Source organism: Heteronotia binoei, chromosome 20 (genome assembly GCF_032191835.1).
Source record: "Heteronotia binoei isolate CCM8104 ecotype False Entrance Well chromosome 20, APGP_CSIRO_Hbin_v1, whole genome shotgun sequence".
NCBI lineage: Eukaryota > Metazoa > Chordata > Lepidosauria > Squamata > Gekkonidae > Heteronotia > Heteronotia binoei.
In genome coordinates, this window is record NC_083242.1 from 19,196,936 (window position 1) to 19,214,600 (window position 17,665).

Below are 17,665 nucleotides of genomic sequence, written 5' to 3' on the forward strand. Positions count from 1 at the left end.
ATATCTAGTACCACACAAAGCAGAGTTTCTTTTGGGGCAGGTTTTCTTCAAACATGTTGTGACAGTAAGGTATGGGTTAAACAGAAAACTGAAGATGCACAGAGCCTGCGTCAGGTGACCTGAGGGTGGGGGCCAGAGTGCTCGGAACTCTCAGTGGGAGATTGATAGCTAACGGCTGAGGCGGTCAGTTAGTGCCTGTCAGAGTCTGAGGGAGTTTGTGCCTGACAGAGCCGGAGAGAGTTAGTGTCTGTCAGAGTCTGAGAGAGTTGGTCTTTGAGAAGGAGCTGGGGCAGTAGCTAAGGAGAGTCTTCATGAGAAGCAAAGCTGACTGCTAGCTTTATAAAAACAGCAAGGGGCTGTGAGTGACCAAAAGGAAGAGTCACCGTGAAGACCTGAACGGTCACAGACACATACATATCTCTTAAAAGCTAGAGAGATGGTTGAGGGAATATATGTGGGTCTAAGAGTCTGAAGGGCTGGGAGTAGAGGCTCCAGTCAACTTGAGAGACTTGGCACAGAATACCCAAGAGGCCAGCCTTTGCTAGTGTTGGAGAGTGTATTATATGTGAACTGAAAACCTGAGAGACCTAAGAGAAAGAAAAAGATATTTTAAAGCCTGAAACTACTGAGCAACTTGTTAACAGCTTGAGACATAATATAGCCTGTGTATATATCACCCATATCCCCAGTTAAGACTTTGTGTTAAAAATAAATATCTGTGGTTTACGTTAAAGTTCTCTGGTGCCTATAATTTGGGAAAACTGACAAAGCTGCTGTGGTCCCCTATGAATTGAACCATACATCCATCTGAAAGCAAAAACCCCCGAAGAGACTAAGATAGAGAAATCCATATCATACCCACCCCTTGAGTTTCATATAGTCCTCAGGAAAAAGTTTTAAAGGAGTGACTGAGGAGAAAGAGGGGCTGGGGTAGCCATAAACAGCACATAGAAGCGACCCAGTGTGACCCTGAGGCGGGTGCTGTTATACGTGTTTATGCTTGTCTCAGCTAAACGATGTCTTGTTAGTGCCAAACTAACTACATAGTCCGTCGTTGAGGGCACCTGCCTTTCCACTCAACTGTAATCAAAAGTGTGGTCATGGGGGCCTCAGCCTGCATGTTTATTGAAGCAAGAGTCAAACAAAGCAGAGGACATGCCAGCGAATTGGAGTGCTGTTCAGATAGCTGAAATTCCCACAATTGAACATACGAACCTATGAAGCTGCCTTATACTGAATCAGACCCTGGGTCCATCAAAGTCAGTATTGCCTACTCAGACTGGCAGCGGCTCTCCAGGGTCTCAAGCTGAGGTTTTTCATGCCTACTTGCCCAGACCCTTTTTAGTTGCAGATGCCAGGGATTGAACCTGGGACCTTCGGCTTACCAAGCAGATGCTCTACCACTGAGCCACCCTCCCTCTCCTTGTTTTTAATAAGACGTAGACAGTTTTGGAGGAGGTATAAACAGGGCCAGCAAATCCACTAGGCAACTTTAGGCTGTTGTCTAGGGCGGCGGCCATTAGGGGCACTAAACGGCCATCCCCAACATGACTTGCAGGGGTGGGGCCAGCACTGCCTCCCCAGCCCTGCTGGAGTGTGTCAAGCACATGGCCGGCCACTCTGCCCACCCAGCCCCGTTTGGCTCCCTTGCCAGTGTGACAGCAGCAGCCAGGGGAGGAGGTGCCAGGAGTCACCATGTGGGAGACGGAGTGGTGACGACAGGGCCCGACCTGGCTTTGCCTGCATGTGGGGTGAGGGGGGGGGGGGAGAAGAAGATGATATTGGATTTATATCCTGCCCTCCACTCAGAGTGGCTCACAATCTCCTTTTTCTTTCTCTCCCACAACAGATACCCAGTGGGATGGGTGGGGCTGAGAGAGCTCTGACAGAAGCTGCCCTTTCAAGGACAACTCCTGTGAGAGCTATGGCTGACCCAAGGCCATTCTAGCAGCTGCAAGCAGAGGAGTGGGGAATCAAACCTGGTTCTCCCAGATATGAGTCTGCACACTTAACCACTGCACCAAACTGGCTCCCAAGGAAGGGTGCAGGGCAGCAGAGCCGGAAGTTGGGGGTGAGGATGCTGTTAGCAGAGGGGGAGGTCAGTGGGGTGGAGTGGGGCCTTGCTTAGGGTGCCAAAAATCCTTGCGCCAGCCCTGGTATGAATAGCTGCCAACCAGTTGCTGCACAGATACTACAATACTGAAGGGAAGCCCAAAGGACTGGGGTGAAGCTCCCTTGATGGGTGGTAACATTTCACTGTCAACTGCTTCAGTATTTATTATGGTCAAAGACCAGAACAGCAATAAAGGAAGACAAGAAGACAACTCATAAATGTCGATGAAATCAAGGCTCTTACAAATTACAATGGAACAAAATTTTGCTACTGCCTGAGTGATTGAGCTCTGTGCATCTTTCAATAGAAATTTCTGAAGTACCTCAGTTCTAAAATTTATATAAAACTCAAAAGGTTTGAAATTAGATAAAAATGGGGTAATTAGTCACAATCTTTCCTCTTGATAAAGTTCGCAGTGCAGGAAGATACGCAAGACGGTGTCAACTACTTTTTCTGAGTAAAGACAGCACCATTTCTGAAGTGGTAGATGGGAGAACCTACCAGCTAACACTGCAGACGGAAAAATGTCAATCAAAAATTGAAATTGAAAATGATCGACTGCTGTTCTGCAAAGTGAAGATGTTATGAGTCTCTCCCTTTTTTGCCCTGTCTCTTCCTCCCCAAAGAAGAAGAATAATAATTGCAGATTCATACCCTGCGATTCTCTCTGAATCAGAGACTCAGAGCAGCTTACAATCTCCTATATCTTCTCCCCTCACAACAGACAACCTCTGAGGTGGGTGGGGCTGAGAGGGCTCTCACAGCAGCTGCCCTTTCAAGGACCACCTCTGCCATAGCTCTGGCTGACCCAAGGCCATTCCATCAGCTGCAAGTGGAGGAGTAGAGAATCAAACCCAGTTCCCTCAGATAAGAAGAATTGAATTGTAGATTTATACCCCGGCCTTCTCTCTGAATCAGAGACTCAGAGCAGCTTACAATCTCCTATAATATCTTCTCCCCCCACAACAGATACTCTGTGAGGTGGGTGGGGCTGAGAGAGCTCTCCCAGCAACTGCCCTTTCAAGGACAACCTCTGCCAGAGCTATGGCTGACCCAAGGCCATTCCAGCAGCTGCAAGTGGAGGAGTAGGGAATCAAACCTGGTTCTCCCAGATAAGAGTCCGCACTTTACCGTTACACCAAACTGGGTCTTAGCACCGATGCAGGAGGACCAAGAAGTGACCACTTCCGTCTGTTTCATGCTATCTGCCTAAGTGGAAAAGAGTTCATTATTTACGACACCACAAAATAAATGTGCATTTGCTCTCGCTGTACCTCCGCATAGGACCGTCTTTCCATCACTCTTGGGGATCCTTCGACGTAGTTGGGGAGCGATGAATGCGTTTGCTGCCTAGACAGCTGGCGTATGGATGAGTGCCTCTGCGGAGGGCAAAAGACAAAGAATGGCTGGGATTTCTCAGCTCCGATTCACTGGCTACAACATCTCTGAAGCCCAAGGACATGCCACCTCCTTGTGTATCCCCCCGCAAATGCATGGTTTTGTTTAGATGCTCAAAAGGTAAAATCCTAAGCTTGTGATTCCAACATGCAGGGGTGGGATTCTAGCAGGAGCTCCTTTGCATATTAGGCCACGCATCCCTGATGTAGCCAATCCTCCTGGAGCTTACAAGGCTCTTTTTTGTAAGCTCTTGGAGGAGTGGCTACCTCAGGGGTGTGTGGCCTAATATGCAAAGGAGCTCCTGCTAGAAGTCCACCCCTACCAACAGGAGAGGCAAAGTGGAAGCAGCACAGAACAATTTGGGAAGTTTGCGGGCTCCAAACGTCAGTCCCTGTTGCATCCCCTCTAGCTGGTTTTGGGGGGTTGATGGCCAAAGGGGAAGCAGAGTGGGGAAGAAGTCAACTTGGAGCTGCTACGCCTCTCTTGCGGCTTAGTCAGGGGGGTTTCAATATGCTGGACATAAGGAGAGCCTAGCGGGGAAGGGGGGGGGCTGAAAGAGGAGAGACAGTACAGGTAAGGGCTGCACAATAGATTCCAAGCAAAACTGAATGTCTCTAAAGAATCATTCATAAACTTGGAGGACCATGCTCCAGGAGTGGCAAGAATGAACATCTGCCTCGGTGCAAGCATCAATATTCATAAATCAAACCCTCTAAGACAGGGGTGGCCAAACTTGCTTAATGTAACAGCTGCATAGAATACATGTCAAATGTTTGAGAGCTGCAAGACATGAACACCAAATGTTTGTGGGCAGCAGGAAAACAGATGGGGGAGAGAGAGGTGGAAAGAATGCAACTTTAACTTTAAATGCATTCTCCAAGCTTCTGGCTGGCTTGGCTTCGAGCAGTGATTTAAAGAGACAAAAGCCTTCTCCAAGCTGGCCGACAGGGCAGTGGGGGCTTCGTGAGCCACACAATCTGTGTGAAAGAGCCACATGCAGCTCTTGAGCCGCAGTTTGGCCACCCCTGCTCTAAGAGATAATATGTCAAGAATGGAACTAAGATCAAATGCATCGTAGCCACTGTCCAGGCAAGCACGGCTAGCTGTCTATTAATGAACAGTAATTTGAAAATGACTTCCTCGGGTGCTGTCTGGCATTTAGTATATCGGTGCGGCTGCTCTCTCTGCCTGCTGGAAACAGCCAGGAAAACACAGAATTCTCTGCCCTACACATGGTGATTTCTCACAAGCTCAGAATTGGTTGACTGCATGAGGGTGAAGTTCCCTGTTTCAGGTTGCTACCAGCAGGATCCTATTGACGGGCAGGGTGAAGTACAAGGTGGGGGGGCAGAGGAGGTAGCAGCAATCAGGACCACGGCCAGCTCACTGTGGAGGACTAGACAGCAGCACATCAGCCAGCAGAATGATGCTCCAGCACAGGGGTGGCCAAATTGTAGTTGCGTTTAAAGTTAAAGTTGCTTTATTCCACCCCTCCTTCCCTTCTGTCAAACGTCTGACATTCATGTCTTGCAGGTCTCAGACATCTCATGCTTATTCTACGTGACTCTTATTGTCAAGCAAGTTTGGCCACTCCTGCTCTAGCAGCACATCTGACCATGAATGCTGGGAAGGGTGGGTGTGTGTCAAGTCCCACCCTCCCTAGAGACCACAGCTCAGGCCTTAAAGAGGGCATAACTCATCTCCAGGGTTGGGGGATGCTCCCTCTTGTCTCAGCGCTTGTCTCTGGATGGTTCTGTCTCCAAGTTAGAATCCAATCGGGGGGAGGGGGGGCGCAAGGCTACCTTCCTCAGGGGAAAAGATGGTCCTGTCTCTTGATACTCTTTCTGATTACTTGTGGGTAGGTGGGGGTGGGCAGTACCAGCCCAATGCCGCATGATGCCCTAGGCAGACTTGCTGCCTGGTGCCCCCCCACAGCTGCCCCCCCTGCCACGCCTCCTCCTCCCCTCACTCTTCCCCACCCCATGTCTATTTCAATGCCGGAACGGGGCTCTAGCGCCGCGTTCCCAGCTATCTAAAGGCGTGCCCCCCCTGCCGATCAGCTGACCAGCAGGTCAAACCGTGCCGCGTGGCTGCACTGCCTGTCAGGACCAGCGCCCTGAAAGGGTAGCCCTGCTGCCGCTGACTCCTCTCTACTTCCAGGATGGGAAGGAAGTAGAGAGGAGTCAGCGGCAGTGGGGCTGCCCTTTCAGGATGCTGGTCCTGACAGCGAGCGCGGCCACACGGCATGGTTTTACCCACCCATCAGCTGATCGGCAGGGGGGCACGCCTTTAGATAGCTGGAAATGCAGCTCTAGAGCCCCATTCCAGCATTGAAACAAACATGGGGTGGGGAAGGGAGGGAGGAGGAGGCTGGGGAGTGGGAAAACTTGAGGTTTGCCTAGGGGAGAGGGGGAGAAGGCCAAATTTGGTGCCCCCGCACTGCCAGCGCCCTAGGCAACTGCCTAGTTTGCCTAGTGGGCGAGCTGTCCCTGGGGATGGGGGTTCTTGTGGGGGGAGGGCTGTCTCCTGGGCTCCTTCACCCTCGTCTTCAGGTCTTCTCTGTAACAAGGAGAGGCCAGAGTTCCAAGTATGAACTTATGCTGATCTCTGTACATCAACACAACTTAAACATAAATGATTTATACCACATAAGAAAACAAAGTCTTTGGCAGCCATGCTTGTACTGCATTTCCTGGTTGCTGTTAGACGAACGCTGACTCAGAAGTAGACACAATTCAGACACGGCTTGAATGATGGAAGTGGCAGTTCCCGAAGCCAAAATTCTTTTACCACCAGTAGATAAACAGGACAATGCTCATAGCCTTGCAAGCTTCATCGCTGAACAAAGAGGTTAGGTGACATGATTTCTTGGATACAATCATGATTTGATGAATAAATAATTCTTCTTCTGGCCACCCAACTCAACACGGAACCTGGGCTCACCATTATTCTCTACAGAAATCACTCTAGATACTTTCCAAGGCATCAGTTCTCGCTGTGACAGCTGGGTGGCCGTCTGCTTCTGAGCAGTGTTCCCTCTAAGCTGAGTCAGTGTGAGCTAGTGCACAGAATCCCTTGGACTGCAAGATCAAATCAGTCAGTCCTAAGGGAAATCAACCCTGACTGTTTCCTGGAAGGTCACATGCTGAAGCTGAAGCTCAGATACTTTGGCCACCAAATGAGAAGGGAGCACTCCCTGGAGAAGATCCTGATGCTGCGAAAGACAGAAGGCAAAAGAAGAAGGGGATGGCAAAAGATGAGATGGCTGGACAGCATTACTGATGTAACAAACACAAATTTGAGCAGACTTTGGAGGATGGTGGAAGACAGGAGGGCCTGGTGTGACTTGGTCCACGGGGTTGCAAAGAGTCGGACTCAACTGTGCAAGTGAACAACAACAACAGCTCACAGATTTTTAGCCTCCAGCTCACACATTTTAGCCTTAGATCAGGAAAGATGACCCCAGAGCACAATAATGTATGCAGTAGCTCACAACTTTAATACCAGTAGCTCACATAGCAGAATTTTCTGCTCACAAGACTCTGCAGCTTAGAGGGAACATTGCTTCTGAGTCAGCGTTCCTCTAACAGCAACCAGGAAGTGCAGTATAAGCGTGGATGCCAAAGACTTTGTTTCCTTATGTGGTATAAATCATTTATGTTTATGTTGTGTTGAATAGAGTTGTGGAACATAAATAACATGAATGATAAATAAATGGAATTCAACTGAGTGTATAATTAGAGTATACGGTTTTTGTAATAGTGTTTTTCTCAGTCTAGACCGTAGTTCCGTTGTTTGTTTGGATCTCTGTTCACCAGTTATTTGTTTTGCTTTTTCAAAAATCCTTGAAGAATTCCATGCAGTGCAAAAAGTTCCTGACAGAACCCCAATCAGTAAGGCCAACGTGTTTAGAACTGCTGTCCAAGTACCAAGAGCAAACTAAGTTTTCCTGGGCATCTTCTTTTGGCTTTTGGGTTCGCCCAATTTCCTGAAAGCAATATGAGCAACACTCAGCCAGAGAGTAAGCAAGCCAAATTTCGTTACCTGAACAGCTTTCTTTCTGTTTGCAAGGAGGGCAATTGGCCCAAATTGCACAAGAAAGAGCATAGACTCCACCTGCACAGGACAGTCTGAGAGCTTTTTTTCCCTCCCCTCCTGCCCACATTCATAGAGAGCAAAGCACACTTCAGAAGTCAGCATTCTGAAAACCAGGCCTCAGATTCAACAGGAGCTCACAGGAGCACAGCTCCTGAACCTTTCTGAGGGTTCCCCCTCTTCCTCCCCATCTACCTCGTCCATTGAATAGCAGGTGCAGCTGCATAACAATTCCTGGATTAGGAGAGCGGGCAGCCAGCCAGCCACCAGGGGCTTTGCCACGCCCCCAGCAGCCCTCATTAACCCCTGGAGAAGCCCATACCACCCTTCTCCACTTCTGATGTGATTTTGGACGGCGGGTGGCTTGCTGGCCTTTTGAACTGGCAGGGGTGTGGCCCAGGAGAGCCCCAGGTGAGCAAAGCCTGCTTGGGCTGGTTGGATGTCTAGCCAGCCCAAGCAGGCCTTGCTCACCCAGGGCTCACCTTCCTTGCATCAGGTTGCTTTTGGCTGGGGGGGGGGGCGGCATATGCTAATGAGTTATGCTAATCAAATCCACCACCTATTTTTCTACAAAACAACCCCTGCTGAAAACTGACCTCCTGCTGCCCTCCAGAATTTGGGAGTCTCGATGCCTGAAGCGCATGTAATTTTTCCAGCAAAAACATCTTATCTTTGCCTTCCTACAAAACAAGAAGCATCTTGGTATGAGTGAGTTTCTAATTCTAGTCAAGGCAGGATTTGACACTCTCCAATGAATCCCATTAATCCTTCCCCCAACAGTAGAAAGTTGACATTCAGGGCCTTTAGCTGGGCTGTTCCCACGTGGGGGCGATTCCCCGTTTTGTTCTCGCTGCTGCTGTAAATGCAGGTTTGGGGAAACCTGCAGCAGAGCCAGGGAAAACCCAGAAGGGTGACAGTGATGGAGAAGTTTTCCCCTCCCAAAAAAACCCGCTGCAGTTTGGGAGGCAGGGCAGGGCAAAAGCTCTGGGTGGGAGCGCCCTCTGTTCCCTTCCCTTGCAATGAGGCAGACCGACCAAACTGGAACTCTCAGCAATAGATAGCAGGGCAGAACCCTCTTAGAACAGGACTGACCACAACAGGCAGGCTGGACAGCCTGTCTTTCCACCCAGAAGATGCCCAGAGGCTAAAGAACACATGGAGCAGAAAAGTTATATCCCCTGCCTGCCTCTTCCAACATACAGAGCAGGAAGAGGTTCTGCAGCCACTCCAGATTCTCATTGGTCTGCCTCATCCAATGAAGAACAATTCACAGGAGTGCCAGGGGGAAGTTTCAGTTTGCTTGAAGATCTAGTTATCAATCACCTAGACAGGCCCCCGGTCAGCAACTAGACTTTCAATTTCCTAGAGGGCCGCTGTGGAGGACCAAAGTCAAGTGCCAAAGACTGACATTCAGCTCCCCCAAATAGCTTGACTCTTGGGTTGGCAGTGAAAGGGCTAAGCAGCACCCTTCAGAGGGCCCATTTTCAACCCAGTCAGTCAGTCTGGCTGCCGAATCCTACATTTGGTGAAATAAACATCACCATTGGTAGTGTTATGTTCCACTTTTGCGTTCTTAAATGGAGAAAAAGTCAACTCTCTGACTGGCTCTAAGCTGCAGCGAGAGAGTCAAATGGAGCACCCAGATAGCCAATCACACAGACAGCTAGTGAGGTGTAGTGGTTAAGAATGGCAGATTTTAATGTGGAGAACCGGGTTTGATTCCCAACTCCTCCTCTGCCTCCTGGATGACCTTGGGTCGATCAAAGTTTTGTCAGAGCTCTCTCAGCCCCACCTGCCTCACAGGCTGTATGTTGTGAGGAGAGGAAGGGAAAAGAGATTGTAAGCCTCTCTGAGACACTTTAGAGTAGAGAAAATGAAGCATAAAACCAGGACCGATTCCCCACGCGCCTTGTTCCAGTGTTGGAGTTCTTTCCCCCCCAACACTTCTATCTGATCTTGCACAAGCTGCAGTGGGGCAGCAACTCACCCCGCCTCTTTCCCATGGCAAGCAGAAACTGGTTTTCAGAGGATCTTGCTTGCTGTGGGAAAGAGGTGGAGTGAGTTGCAGCCCCGCCTCAGCGTGTACAAAATAGGACAGAAGCATGGGGGAGGGGGGGAGAGCTCTGACACTGGAAGAAGGCTAGGGGGGATTGGGAATTGGTCCAACTCTTCTTCCAGTCAGAAATCACAATTCCCAATGCCTCCGTGCCTTTTGAAAATGGCAAGCAGCCATTAGCACTTTAAAGACTAACCACATTTGCGGCAGGAGATGAACTTTCATGAGTCCCTGCTCTCTTCTTCAATTTCTATCCATTTTGAATCAGGGCTAGAGAGGAGGGGTTCCAGCTATGGCACATCTGCTACTGGGATCCTCCCCCTCTTTGTACAGAGGAGGGGAGAACGGAACAAACAGCACAACATCCTTTCACTGGGAGGTGCTCATTCTCCTCGCTCTGTACAGAAACAAAACCATACCGTTCTCTAGCACAAATGATCTACAACAACACAACAACACACTTACATTAACTATTTGCTCCTGTAGCAGCTTGATCATTATTTTCCGTCCATCTATTATATGCCAGTAAAGGTATGTGATGATGCTGGAACAGGACAAAGACATCCCAGTCAGTTCATTATTTACAAGGAACGTGTCTCTTTCTCCTTTCCGAACTAGTCATGTACAGCAGGGGTCCCCAACCCATGGGCCGTGGACCGGTATCAGTCCATGGCTTGTTAGCATTTGGGCCGTGAGTTGTGTAATTTTTTCACTATATATTACAATGTAATAATAATAAGACATTGGATTTATATCCTGCCCTCCACTTTGAATTTCAGTCTCAGAGCAGCTCACAATCTCCTTTACCTTCATCTCCCACAACAGATACCCTGTGAAGTAGGTGGGGCTGAGAGAGCTCTGACAGAAGCTGCCCTTTCAAGGACAGCTCTGCAAGAGCTATGGCTGACCCAAGGCCATTCCAGCAGGTGCAAGTGGAGGAGTGGGGAATCAAACTTGGTTCTCCTAGGTAAGAGTCCGCACACTTAACCACTATACCAAGCTAATAGAAATAGTGCACAATTGTATCATCCTGAAACCATCACCCCACCAGGTCGTGGAAAAACTGTCTTCCACAAAACCAGTCCCTGGTGCCAAAAAGGTTGGGGACCACTGATGTACAGGTTCTGGAAGAGGAATGCTGCTTCCCCACATGTGTAGGTGTCCATTTCAACAGGCAATCTTTCTCTGAATATTTAACAGGCCTTCACATCATTCAGATATTAGGTGATCATTCTCTTGTTAAACAGGAGGAGGAAGAGGAGGAGGGGATTGAAATTATACCCTGCCCTTCACTCGGAGTCTCAGAGTGGCTTAAAATCTCCTTTTCCTTTCCCCTCCCCACAACAGACACTCTGTGAAGTAAGTGGGGCTGAGAGAGCTCTGCGAGAATTGCTCTTGAGATAACAGCCCTAACAGAATGTGACTGACTCAAGGTCACACCTGCAGCTGCACGTAGAGGAGCGGGGAATCAAACCTTGGTCTCCCAGATTAGAGTCCGCACTCTTAATCACTACACAAAATTGGCTCTCAAGAGTACAAGATGATCACTAGTGTTCCATCAGTGGGAGCTAATGGTTAGAAGATTGTCTCTTGATAGCTGGATTCCTATGTTTTTGAAAAGAATACCATGAAGAGTCCTACAATCCCCTGTCCAAAAGCCGCCCTGAGCCTGCTTTGGCGGGGAGGGCGGGATATAAATAAAAATTATTATTATTATTATTATTATTATTATTATTATTATTATTATTATTATTATTATTATTATTATTATTATTATTTAGTTTCAACTGGGGGCCAGGTAGTTTTTGACCCTGGCCCCAACCTGGTGGAATGAGTTCCCAGTAGAGATCATAGAATCATAGAGTTGGAAGGGACCTCCAGGGTCATCTAGTCCACCCCCCTGCACAATGCAGGAAACTCACAAATACCTCCCCCTAAATTCACAAGATCCTCATTGCTGTCAGATGGCCATCTAGCCTCTGTTTAAAAACCTCCAAGGAAGGAGAGCCCACCACCTCCTGAGAAAGACTGTTCCACCGAGGAACCGCTCTGTCGGGAAGTTCTTTCTAATGTTGAGCCGGAAACTCTTTTGATTTAAGGGCTCTGCAGGTTCTTCTACAATTCTGCAGGGCCTGCAAAATGGAACTATTCCATCAGGATTTTAGTTAAGGCAGTGGTTGTCCAATATTATTGGCCCCTCCTGCTCAAACTGCCTGCCAAACAGCTTTTCCAACTGTTGTTTGCAGGGTCCCCTGTAATTTGGGAACTCACGGATCCAGCCTCAGCCAGTAGAATCTGAAACAGAACTGCGATAGTATGATTCTTCAGAATGCCATCTTTATTATTGGTTGTTATGGTTTTAATTGATGCTTTAAAATCTCAAATGTGGTTATTGTTATAATTTCTTACGTGGTGACCTTCCCTGGACCTGATTTGCAGGGAGGGCAGGATAGAAATCAAATTAATAAAAATTAAAATTAAAAAATAGTTATGAGAGCTATTAAAAATAGCATTCAATGAAATTGCTGAGCAGTCAGGTTAAAATGGATAAAAGGAAGTCCTTCTTCACCTAAAGGGTGATTAACATGTGGAATACACTGCCACAGGAGGTGGTGGCGGCTACAAGCATAGCCAGCTTTAAGAGGGGATTGGATAAAAATATGGAGCAGAGATCCATCAGTGGGTATTAGCCACAGTATATATATGTGAGTGTGTGTGTATATACACACACATATATTGACCACTGTGTGACACAGAGTGTTGAACTGGATGGGCTATTGGCCTGATCCAACATGGCTTCTTTTATGTTCTTATGAGAGCTCAGAGAAGGAGTCACACCCTCTACCGTGTGGGGGCCAAAGAGAGACAGTAGAAATAGACATTTAAAAATCACAATGGCCAGAGAAGAAGATATTCTTATTACATCATTCTAGCACCTACCTTAATATATCTTATTATATTTTATTTGTTTTTATGTATTTTAAATAACTATTTGTAATTAATGTCAAATTATTATGTTTTATGAATCATGGGACTCCCATGTCTGTTATACTGTCCAATAAGAATCATGGGACTCCCGTGCCTGTTAGCCGCCCTGAGCCCGCCTGGCGGGGAGGGCGGGATATAAAAATAAAATATTATTATTATTATTATTATTATTATATTGGATTTATATTCCGCCCTATACTCTGAATCTCAGAGTCTCAGAGCAGTCACAGTCTCCTTGACCTTCCCCTCCCCACAACAAACACCCTGTGAGGTGGGTGGGGCTGAGAGAGCAACACTGGAGGTCCCTTCCAACTCTATGATTCTATGACAACTTCTGCAAAAGCTATGGCTGACCCAAGGCCATTCCAGCAGCTGCGAGGGGAGGAGTGGGGAATCAAACCCAGTTCTCCCAGATAAGAGTCCACACACTTAACCACTACACCAAACTGGATCTCAAAGAGAGAAAAAAAGTGTTAGCTGAAATTGGGGGGGGGGGGGGGGCTGCAAACTTGGCAAAGGTTCCAAGTTGCTTTCTGGGGTATCTGCTATCTTGTCCTGTTTGGCAGCAGCTACATCTACGTGGGTCATTTGCTTTATTTACCACCATACAATAGTACATTAGGTCTCCTATCAAGGAAAATAAAATCCAGCAGTGCTTGCTCCTAGTTCTTGGGAGTGGGGATTATGTAAAGAGATCCATATCACAGAAATTTTGCTCGCTTTCTTTTCTTCTTTCATCCATAAAACTTGGGTCAGCTTTCGAGCACCATTGGCAAAAGGAACAACAATACGACGGACACTCACAACACAACGACTGAAAGGATGAAGAAGAAATGCACACTTTCAAGCAGATTGCGATAAATCCACACGATCCACAGTGAGTTGGGGTAAGTGGCCAGGATGGCTATCCAGCCAGAAATCGACCCAAAGATAGTCTCCAGGCCTCGGAACGGACCACACGTTTCGGAAGGCTTAATTCTGGGGAAATAAGCAAAAAAGAGGCATCAGAAAGACATATAGGGCTCTTAGTGCAGGGCCTACTGTAAGCTCCAGGAAGATTGGCTACATCAGGGGTGTGTGGCCTAATATGCAAAGGAGCGCCTGCTACAAAAGAAGTCTTGATAAATAAGTAACTGCTTTCAGCAAGGCAGATAAATGGCCAAGGATGTTATTGGTAGTGGAAAGTGTTGTGAACTTGCATCCAGCTGATGGGTTTTCAAGGCATTCATAGGGCCCTTGCCTTCCTCTGCCTCTGACCCTGAACTTTCTGGGTTGTCTCCTGTCCAAATGCCAACCAGGGCCAGGGCTGACCCTGCTTAGCTTCTTAGCGTCTGTCTAACCTGGGTCACGCAGGCTGGAGAGCCAGTTTGGTGTAGTGGTTAAGTGTGGGGACTCTCATCTGGGAGAACCGGGTTTGATTCCCCACTCCTCCACTTGCACCTGCTAGCATGGCCTTGGGTCAGCCATAGCTCTGGCAGAGGTTGTCCTTGAAAGGGCAGCTGCTGTGAGATCCCTCTCCAGCCCCACCCACCTCACAGGGTGTCTGTTGTGGGGGAGGAAGGTAAAGGAGATTGTGAGCCGCTCTGAGACTCTTCGGAGTGGAGGGCAGGATAGAAATCCAATATCTTCTTCTTCTTGGAGTAAGGATGCATTCTTGCCTGGTAATGCCTCTTCAAGCCTGAACAGGTGTGTGGGAGTAGGCAGGATAGGCAGCTGCCTAGGGCGCTACCCCGCCTGGGGGCACCATCAGGTGCCCCCTTATTCCCACTGCTTGGCTGCCGTGCTCTTTGGTGGCTTCCTTGGAAGCGCAGTGTTTTACAATATTGCAAGGTTACAAGAAAGGTCAAGTCTCAATGAGTCCCCGGATGTAGGCATTAAAAAAACTTCCCCAGGAGTATTCCTTCCTATTTCCTCCAGGGTTATCAGCCTCTTGTACAATTCAATGTTAACGCTCTCTGCAACATCTTTAAGTGAAGTGAGGGCCTTGCGGAACCTTGTGAAGTTCCGCAGGGCCTGCAAGACTGTCCTCTTCCGGCTGGCATTCAATGACTCGGCATCGGTATTTAAGAGAAGTGGAAGAAGGCCGTCGCCACCAGAATAGCACCAACTCAATATTCTGTTTTAACTGTTTTAATTATTACATATCTGTTTTATTACTGAATGTGTAATTTTAATACTCATTGATTAAATTGTTTGTGGGATTTTATGTTGTGAGGCGCCCTGAGCCTGCTTCAGTGGGGAGGGCGGGATATAAATCAAATCAAATAAATAACTAAATAAGTTTCTTCAAGATCTCTCATCCTGGAATAAACCATGGTAATTATAATGAAATACAACACAAAGCTGAACAGAAGTGGACAATTCTTAATTTTAAAAAAACTCTCTAATTTTTAAGATATTGTTAATTGTTGTTAAGATCTTACCTCTCAGTACTACTTAAGTGTATATATTGATAACAGCAGCTTAAGCCAGTCCTGAACTTCTTCTTTAGCCTTCTGGATTCTGCTGCCAAAATGCTCTCTGCAATGTTTATATAGGAGCAAGCTGTTTCTTTTTGATGGCAATAATGCTCTCAATTCATATATGAACGTTGGAGCAAACCAGTCCTGAACCTCTTCTCTTACAAGCCTTCTGGATTCTGCTGGCAAAACGCTCTTTGCAATATTTATATAGGAGCAAGCTGTTCCTTTTTGATGGCAACAATGCTCTCAATTCATATATGAATGCTGGAGCAAGCCAGTCCTGAACCTCTTCTCTTACAAGCCTTCTGGATTTTGCTGGCAAAACGCTCTCTGCAATTTTTATTTGTACATTTAACTATTAGCAAAAAGCACTTTTGTTAGCGGAAAGGACCTCCCCCTTCCCTCCCCACACCACAGGTCGCTCTCACTGCTCTTTCCAAAATGTTGGTTCTGTGGGACAGGAGATTATTTTGAGAAATACAGTGGGAGGTGGTTTTGCTGACAGGTGTGCCTCTGGTTCCCACAGCCAGAAGCTGAAAGGGGAGGGAAGGAACCTACCTCCAGACGATGACTGCGATGACAGAAAGGACGCCAGTGAAGGAAGGGAAAAACAGCAGGAAAATGAAGAGGGTGTTCATCTGAGCAGCTCTCCAGGCTTTGCGAGGCGGCTGGCAGTTCATCATCAGACTAACCTGCAGGGAGAAGGGATGGAGAAGAGTACAATTGCCATGCAGGCCTTGCAGGCATTAAATAATGGGTTCGATGCATGAGGAGACGTAGTTGCGGTGAATCAAAGCTCTTACAGCATGGCAACGGTTAAACTAAGACTGGCAAACTGGGCCAACAGGGCCAACTATATACACTCCCAAGTTCCTGCCCTAGAACGCCATTGTGTCGTTTGAATCGGCAGGGGGCTGGTGATTGGATCGGGGAAGCAGAGTTTTGGATCCTGCGTCCCATTGTTCCCAAGTCCCCAAGCTCAATCCTGATTTTCAGAAAGTTTTATTAGTTTCAAAAGAAGACAGGGATGGGGAATAGGAAAAAAACAAACAAACAATACATTCCGGTATTATTTTGCATAGGAATACTTTCAAAAAGCTTAATTCTACAATAATTTATTTACATAAATTGTCCCCTATTTTTTGTCTCAACTGCACAGAATCCATTTTCAAATTTTATAGCATACACCTTTTGTTAAAATTGTCTAGTAATTTTGACAATTCCAGTAAAGATAAATTTTATAATATAAAATACAGGAAAAAAAGAAGAAAAAATAAGTTCATTAGGGTTTGTAGAATCTTTCGGGCTCAAGTGCCGTGTTCTACTGGAGAAAGTTCTCCTTCCAGACGTTTCGTTCTCAGCTGCGGAGAACATCCTCAGTGGCGTTGCAGCCGGAGCAGGCGCTCTGACCTTCTTGGCTGCTGTGCATTGACTGTGCTCACTCAGTGCACAGCAGCCAAGAAGGTCAGAGCACCTGCTCCGGCTGCAACACCACTGAGGATGTTCTCCGCAGCTGAGAACGAAACATCTGGAAGGAAAACTTTCTCCAGTAGAACACGGCACTTGAGCCCAAAAGATTCTACAAACCCTAATGATGTTACCAGCTATGAAAACCTGAAATCTTTGATAAAATAAGTTCACATCAGAGAATCTTAAGAGTCTTAATTATCTAGCCAAGTATAGAATTTCATCCAATATTTTCTTGCTTCTTCTTTAGATAAGAAGTCAAGCTCAGTCCTAAAGGCCCCAATAAGCCAGGCAGGAACTAACTATCTACATGAAACATAAAGTCCACATATACAACAGTAGGTTAAGAATGTCCCATTCAATTTACCTGAGGAGGTGAGGAGCAGTTAACTTTAGCCTACAAGCTCATCTTGGCACTGCAGTGAAAGGGAACCCATTCTTGTTCCCTTTGTTTCATCTTCATTTACCCCACAAACAGCAAAATAGCTGCAGACTACCTTGAAAGGCTATTCCTGCTACTGCAGACTAAAGAGTCTCAGAGTCCATCAAAGTTCTGTCTAGTTGCCTTTTGCAAACCAGACATCCTACTCAGCTAGTTTCCCTTAAAACAAAGTAGGAGCCCAGTAGCACCTTTAAGACTTAACAAAGTTTTATTCAGAATGTCTGATGAAGTATGTAAAAGCTTACATTCTGAATAAAATTTTGTTGGTCTTAAAGGTGCTACTGGACTCCTACTTTGTTCTACTGCTTCAGACCAACATGGCTGCCTGTCTGGATCTATTCCCTTAAAACAAATAGGCATGATGTATTCTAACCAACAGAAAAAAGCTGCTGGGGTCTTAGAGGTTACATGAAAAGCAGGGTACCTTTTTCACATAAAATATGATGAAAAATGATATTATCTGAATGGCTGGAATCAGAGGTGAGAAGAAGATGCCAATCCTGCAGAGAAGAAAACCAGGAGTAAATCAAGTTGTTGGGTTTTTTTGGCACAATGTAGCAACATCAGCAGAAGACTTCCAACTTCGCTTGTTGGTGATCAATCCACTTCATACGTTTTTATGGTAATGCCATTTTGTCAGAGCA

General features: G+C 46.9%; 1 protein-coding gene across 1 annotated transcript in view; it reads right to left on the bottom strand.

Moving 5' to 3' along the window:
• Window positions 1-3,345: 3,345 nt before the first annotated feature.
• The window catches only part of TMC5 (transmembrane channel like 5), a 57,182-nt gene continuing 42,862 nt past the window's right edge, over window positions 3,346-17,665 (bottom strand). The window contains exons 16-21 of the mRNA XM_060261030.1: window positions 17,446-17,521; window positions 15,671-15,804; window positions 13,455-13,628; window positions 10,128-10,206; window positions 8,203-8,286; window positions 3,346-3,492 (exon numbers count right to left, since the gene is read on the bottom strand). Coding sequence (XP_060117013.1) covers window positions 3,346-3,492; window positions 8,203-8,286; window positions 10,128-10,206; window positions 13,455-13,628; window positions 15,671-15,804; window positions 17,446-17,521 — 694 coding nt within the window. The remainder of the gene's footprint in view (window positions 3,493-8,202; window positions 8,287-10,127; window positions 10,207-13,454; window positions 13,629-15,670; window positions 15,805-17,445; window positions 17,522-17,665) is intronic.